The sequence below is a fragment of the Chinchilla lanigera genome, unplaced genomic scaffold (genome assembly GCF_000276665.1).
Source record: "Chinchilla lanigera isolate Chin_1 unplaced genomic scaffold, ChiLan1.0 scaffold00050, whole genome shotgun sequence".
In the NCBI taxonomy this organism is placed as follows: Eukaryota; Metazoa; Chordata; class Mammalia; order Rodentia; family Chinchillidae; genus Chinchilla; species Chinchilla lanigera.
This window is the reverse complement of record NW_004955451.1, coordinates 4,594,787-4,602,391: the sequence shown is the minus strand read 5'-3', so window position 1 is coordinate 4,602,391 and position 7,605 is coordinate 4,594,787. Positions and strand designations below refer to the sequence as shown.

The 7,605-nt window shown below is 38.0% G+C and overlaps 1 protein-coding gene across 1 annotated transcript in view; it reads right to left on the bottom strand.

Moving 5' to 3' along the window:
- Positions 1–523: 523 nt before the first annotated feature.
- The window catches only part of Hsf5 (heat shock transcription factor family member 5), a gene marked incomplete at its 5' end in the record, with an annotated part of 37,293 nt that continues 30,211 nt past the window's right edge, over positions 524–7,605 (bottom strand). Inside the window, 1 exon segment of the mRNA XM_013519059.1 lies at positions 524–2,742. Within this exon segment, the coding sequence (XP_013374513.1) occupies positions 2,672–2,742 (71 nt within the window).

Below are 7,605 nucleotides of genomic sequence, written 5' to 3'. Positions count from 1 at the left end.
AGAAACCTGTCTCACTGACATCTACAACCTCATCTTGCACCTGAGGCAGATCATCCTTCAGGATCTACTTTCCCATCTGGATTGACTAAATTTACTGAAGAATACTCAGCCTTTTCCACAAAATTGGTCTTTGTAAAACATGTCTGAGAATTGTCTTTTTTTTTTTTTTTTTTTTTGAGAACTGTCTTTATCCTTAATGACATCTTAAAATTTCAATCTCTATTCAAGTGCAAATGAAAAATGTCAGGACAATTTTTTAAAAAAAATAAGATTCTTTGAGAAACAGTACAAAGCTGGATGTGGTAATGCATGCCTGTAATCCCAGTACTGTGAGGCTAAAGGAGGAAGACTGTAAATTCTAGGACATCCTGAACTACATAGCAAGACCCTGTCTCAAACACCATTCCCCCTCAAAAGAAAAACATAGCACATTCCCTTTTGAACTTTACTAGTATTACTAATGATCATAATGACTGAATTTTCTACTGATAGCCAATAAAATAGTAAAAATAAGCAAGAGAAGTCCAGTTGAAACACTCATTTTATTGTTGACTGATTGAAATTTATTGGTGCTTAAGGTGCTGAAATACTGAGGTGCTAATCAGGAACCTTGTTAGTGTGTGTCAGATCCTACTGGCTAATTCACATGAAGATTTTACCTCTTGCCATTCTGCCCAAATCATTGATGACAGCTTTAGGTGACAGACACTGAGCATGTGAATACAGCAGGAGATCCAGCTCCTTGGTTTGTTGTATTCATATATATAAAACTTTGGAAAGCCGATCAAGGCATTTCATTAATTAAACCTTAAAACCACTGAAACCAAACCTATGCCAAGGTTCCTGCTTGACACATGTTCCTCAAAAGATATTATCTCTTTCAACAATATAGGGCTAAGAAAAGCATATTGAAGGGAATGAATATCACCTACACAGTTTACCAGCTCTTCAGTATGACAGAGAAAAGAAAAAGTTCCTTCATTAGGAAACTGGGTCTTCTTTTCACATACTTGCCAAAATATACAGCCTGGCCAAAAGATATAGATGTCTTGATAATTTCTTCATTTTTAAGCCTTGCTAATAAAGATGCAGAAATACCCATCACCTGGACATGAATTAGTCTAATCACTTGGATCACATAGATCACTTTTCAGAATCTACTTTCATATATACACTGAGTCACTGCAGACGAAGACAGAGCTCACCCTTTTGAAAAAAAAAAAAAAGGCCTCTATAACACTTCCTGACCTGGCCTTCTTTGTGAAGGCACAATGCAATAAGATAAGACATGAGCTGTAACATCCACAGTGGCTGGTATAGTAATTTCGTCATACTATTAAGTGCCCTTTTTCACTAGTTTGATAGTCTCAGGCTTTCCTTTTGTTTCTGCAGTGCATATTAGGAAAAATGAAGCAGAATAAGTTAGTACTAGTCAGTTTAAAAGACTTTAAATCAGAAAAGCTCTTGTTGTCATTAGATGGGCAAGCAAGTGATTAACTACAAAACTGGACATCCAAGATGTCCTCCTCTCCTTAAAAACAATCCCACAATCCTACTACTCAAATTAAGAATCCTATAGAGGGGATAAGAAAAAATCTTATAAGTTTATCCCACTATCCAAAATTGTCTCTGAAATTTAAGGCAGATACAAACTATTAAAAATATCAGCGTATAACTTCTGCTACATGACAACTAATCAATTTTCCCCAAAAGTTGCACAATAACTTTTTATAGATGAGGAATTGTACTTGTTGAATGTAAAAATGTAAAATAAGAAACACTGCATTAAATTCTTAGTTTTTGTTCATACATAGTACATTTCTCCCCTAAAATGAGAATATTACATATTTATATTAATAAAAATATAAAGCTTTAAAACCTTTAAATCTACACCATTTATAAATATAATTAAACAAGTAAAATATTTTTCTTTAGAAGACACTTAAGTGATATTAACGAAACCTTCTTAGCATTTATGATAATGTATCATTAAAATTAAAGAAAGATATGGAAATAGAAAAATGATCTCATTAATATAAAAGAATCAGGGGCTGTTAAGTGTGATGGATGGTCCAAGTCCGGGTGCCTTGCTCTTGAAACAGATTGTGGGTTAGGAAGTAAGAGAATTTCCTGTTTAATCACTTAGAAAATTAGCTCTTCCCCAGAGTTTCTTCCCTGGAATCCCTGACCCATTTAGACCTGTGATCTCGGTGACCTCCCATGTCTTTGTTTCTCGTACAATCTTCTCTACAAGGACGACACCATGCTTGAAACAGAGACTGAACTCCCCACCGCAATGTTGTTGATGTCAGTTTGAGAGCGGCAAGACAGCTCCGCACTACGCCCCACACGTGCTCCAGTATCACAGATGTAGCAGTCTGTAGATACTTCCTAACTGTAACAGAAGGCTTGGACTTTTCATCTGAAAGGGATCTGGGTAGCAGCTAAGTGTAGCTGCTAGATGTTTAGTAGTTTGTCAAGGTAAATAATCTGAACTGAACAGCTGTAATAAATACCAAACTCCTAATTTTCAATTAACAAAATTCTCAATTAACAAAACAAAACTTCTTTTCCTTAACAGAACTGAAAAAATCCCAACAGTGTGTCATGTGCAAGGCTGGTCTGCCTCCAGCTACAGCTAGCGCACAATGTCACTTTTGTCATCCATTCCTCACTCTCTGAATTCTTCCTCCTTTGGAAAGTGTTCCTGTTTGCAGGCCACGTCCACCAGCAGATGAAGATCTAGAAAGAAAGGATTGTTTGCTTACTTTCAGTCTCTCAGTGTATGGAGTTCTAAAGACAAATCTTCAGGCAGGAACAAACTTCCTTGGCTGCACCTGCGAGATTGGCTCTAAAATTACCTTGTTTCACAGACCCTCAAGTTTAGGACATTCCTCTAATTCTAAAACACACTGAATGCAGCCCAGTTATATACTTAAAAAGACTGAAGTTTTAAAAATTTCTCTCCTATTTAGTGGTGGGGCCAAACCTATTTTCACTTCAGTTGTCTTTTATTATATATGAGAAAGGGATGTGTGAAAGAAATCAAAGTGAAATATACATACACAAATGAAAATTCATTTACTCCATAGTACAAGGCCAGGTGGGTAGGTTGTGGGGATAGGAAAAGGCAATGCCTGCAGAAAAGTAATGTTAAAGTGAATAATCACTACTTTCCCAAAGTTGACCACCTCCATAAAATGCCCATCTTTTGACTAACTCAGCCATACTCTTGTGAATACACCTAGGGAGCTGCAAGAAAGAAGTCACACACGTAAGAGATTAAGACATGGAGTGGTTCATTAAGAACAGAAACAAAAACACAAGCTTGGGTACTAGGTTCTGTAACACAAGACAGGTAAGAGTTTCTCCACCGTTTAAATAAAAACAATAACGACAATTGTCATATTTATATAATATGCTTTCAAGTAGCTAAAATACAATATTGGGAGTTAGAACCTTTAAACTATTATGTGGCTAACAAGTAAAGCCACACTGCACACTGAAACTGCTTGGGGATCTTTAAAAAAATACTGATGCCTGGAGTTCATGTTGTGAGCACCTTATTGTAAGGGACGTGAACAGATCAGGCAGCCGAAATATACTATCTTTTGAATGTATGGTTTATTTACACATTAATGTACACAGCAAACCTTTATTCTATAAGGCACACACAAACAGGTATAAGGTCCTGATCTTAGTCACTCATATGAATATGAGACCAAATTGAGTCTAAGTCACTCACTGAATAATAGTTTGGGTCTAATCTGAGGCAGGCTGGGACAGCATGCCATTGGAATAGCAATCCTGCAAACTCTGCCTCTTGAAATATAAATACATATTTTGTGAGCAAAGCTCAGTCATTTGTGAGAGACATTTTATCTGATTAACAACTCTGTGGTGTCTCTTTACACGTAGTTTTTGTGATAATTTTCACCCGATTTATAGCACAAGCTATAGTTGGGCCATCTGCTTTTGAGTATAACCAATCAGCTTTTTGGGGAACTGCTCTCTTAGTTTTTAAAAACTCCTCACCTCGGCTGTCAATATGCTGTAATGTGCTGTAATGTCATTACATACTTGACATGACTGCCGCCATGTTTCTTATGCTACCCATAAGACATTTTGATTTAACTGGTATGGAGTACAACCTAGGCATCATGATTTTTGAAAGCTGACCAAAAGATGTGGGCAACACCTAATTAGGATCATTTCTAAGTACTTCAGTCCTGTAACAGGACAAAGACAGCTATATGGTCATAGAAAATACTAAAGTAAGATTTTTTGATATGAATAGACCCAGTTGGAACTCTACTTTGAAAACAGAGTAGGAATTCTTGATAATGACAAAGGTAAAAACTATTAAAGCAACTACTTATTTTATATGGGGAGGGGAGGCAGACTGAACAATAGCAGCAACAAAAAACCTTTTGAAAGACTGGGCTTTTCTTTTTTTTTTTTTTTTTTTTTTTTTGGTCTTTTTGAGACAGGTTCTTGCTATGCAGTTCAGGCCAGCCTTGAGCTCACTTTGTAGCCTAGGCTGGTCTCAAACTCAGAACGATCCTCCTGCCTCAGCCTCCCAAGTGCTGGGATTACAGGCATGTACCACCACGCCCGGCAAGGACTGGGCTTTAAAATAAAATGGTAGGGCCAGGGATATAGCTCAGTGGCATAAGCACCTGCCTGGCAAGTGCAAGGTCCTGAGTTCAATTCCCAGTACCAAATAAATTAATTAATTAATTACTTAATTAAATTAAATTAAATGGCATTTGACATACCACTTCTAGTAACAAGCATCTAAATATAATAATTTTATTAAAGTGAGCTTCCTTCATTCACAAAACTGCCAATCAAGAAGCTAGAGAGGTTAGAAACTGATAAAAATACAAGACATAGACTACTCTGGTGCATCTATGGGTTTATATAACTTCACTCAGAAAAGAAACTTGCATATTCATCAGAGAAAATAAAATTTGGTTGTTTTTTTTTTGTTGTTGTTGTTGTTTTTGTTTTTTCTCTGGTACCAGGAACCAAACTCACGACCTTGCACTTGCCAGGCAGGCGCTTTTGCCGCTGAGCTAAATCCCCAGCCCCTAGAGAAGATAAAATTTGGGAATCACTGCCCCTGAGTCAGCCTCAGAAGTAAAAGGCCTTAGGGGACAAGAGCATTTCATTTACATTACTTGTTTGGGAATGTTAACTTCTACTTCAGAGCACTCTCTAGGGTTTGGGAGCTACATTTTTTTTGTTTTGTTTTTGTTTTGTTTGATATCAGGAATCAAACTCAGGATCTTGCACTTGCCAGGCAGGTGCTGTGCTGCTGAACTGTATCACCAGACCCTGGGAGCTAGTATCATAATAGAAGTTCATATATACTCCAATAGCTACAAAATAGGAAGTCTTTTCTTTAGGAATACATTGAATGTTGCTCTTTTTTTTTTTGGCCTCGGGGGTGGGGGGGCGCGGTGGTTCTTTTTGAGAGTGTGTCTTGCTATGCAGCTCAGGCTGGCCTTGAGCTCACTTTGTAGCCCAGGCTGGCCTTGAACTTGCAAGGATCCTCCTGCCTCAGCTTCCTGAGTGCTGGGATTACAGGCATGCACCACCACATCCGGCTTGAACTTTGCTCTTAAACATTCAGTTTCCTTTAACTGTAAAATTACATATCCCATTAGAATATAAGAGTATATAGCTTCCACAATGAGATTAATATTTGGCTACATTCATTTTCTGGTAATATCACTATAGAAACTGTAACAGTATGATTGAGCCCAATATTCTTTCTGTACCTGTTGGTATTTTTGATCCAAAAGGTATTTCCTTAAGTCATCATGTGCTCAAATGGCCTATACAAGTTAGGTCAGTGACTATAATTCACAATCTCCTTTTAACAAAATTACCTAATCAACTTGACCTCTTTTATTTTAAAAAGGGGAGGTGGGCCGGAGATCTAGCTCAATTGCATAAGTACCTGCCTGGCAAGCACAAGGTCCTGAGTTCGATTCCTGGTACCAAAAAAAAAAATTTTAAAAGTGGGGGAGGTGTAGCTCTAGCATGCTCAAAGCACTAGGTTCAATTCCTTGCACTGAAAGGAAAAATAAAAAAAGTCAAAGGAAGCTTAAAGCATGAAAAATGCCCTTGCTTATACATAGTAGAAAACCTTTAAAATTATTTAGTTACAGAAGAGCACAGGTAAGTTCTGGGATACAGAATGCTCCTGCTCAATAGGATATTGAGAAATATACTGTTATCCTAACAGTTAATTTTTTTTGTTGTTTTTTTGTTTTTGTTTTTTGAGACAGGGTTTCACTACGCAGTTCAGGCTGGCCTTGAGCTCACTTTATAGCCCAGGCTGGTCTTGAACTCACAGTGATCCTCCTGCCTCCGCCTCCCAAGTGCTGGGATTACAGGTATGCGCCACCACACCCGGCACTAACAGTTAATGTTAAATCATATTTTATTTTGTTGTTTTGATTTCTTTTTTTTTCATTTTGTTTTTTTGAGACAAGCTCTTGCTATTTAGCACACGGTGACCTCAAATGTGTGGCAATCCTCCTGCCTCAGCCTTCAGAGCAATAGGACTGCATTGGCTAAATCATAGTATTTTAGAATTTGGGGCCAAATGAGTCTTTAAAAGTAATTTCATTAAATTTTATTTTAACTACAAACAGTGTACTTTGAAAGTTGGAATCTTAATGATGACATACTCTCAGTAACAACTGAAATTGAAGTGATGAATACTACTACTCCGCTTTGAGCTCTCCCCACGAAGAGTACCTCTTTACTCTCTTAAGGGCTGCTCTGATCACAAATGGCCAGGACTGTAAAAACATCAGAAGCTAAAAACAAGAAATTTCCTTTTTTTTTTTTTTTAAGACAGGGTCTCGCTATGCAGTTCAGTCTGGCCTTGAGCTCACTTTGTAGCTCAGGCGGGTCTCAAACCTACAATGATCTTCCTGCCTCAGCCTCCCAAGTGCTGGGATTACAGGGGTGTGCCACCACACCCCACTAAGATTTTTTTTTTTTAAAGACAGGGTCTCGCTATGCAGTTCAGTCTGGCCTTGAGCTTACTTTGTAGCGCAGGCGGGTCTCAAACTTACAATGATCTTCCTGCCTCAGCCTCCCAAGTGCTGGGATTACAGGGGTGTGCCACCACACCCCACTAAGAAATTTCTAATGTAAAGTCAGCACTCTTCTTTTTTTTTTTTTTTTTTTTTTTTGCTTTATGCTCCTAGAGTGAGCCCAGGGCTTGGTGCACACTCTTTACCACAGAGCTGCAGCTACAGCTCTTTTTGTTTTTTATTTTTCTTATTTTGAGATAAGGTCTAGACAAGTTGCCCAGGCTGGCCTTGAACCTGTCATTCTCCTGACTTAGTCTCACCAGTAGTTGGGATTACACATGCCTGGCTTTAGCAAACATTTTATAAAGAGCCAAAAAGTAAATGATTTTAGGCTTCATGGGCCATTATCGATGGCAGCTGCTCAGCTTTGCCACTGTGGCAGGAAAGCAGTGAGACAATATGTAAATGACAGGTGTGGCTGTGTATCCCCCCAAATTTATAGGTATAGAAATCTGAATTTCATCTTTTCCTGTTTTTTGAGTCTCAT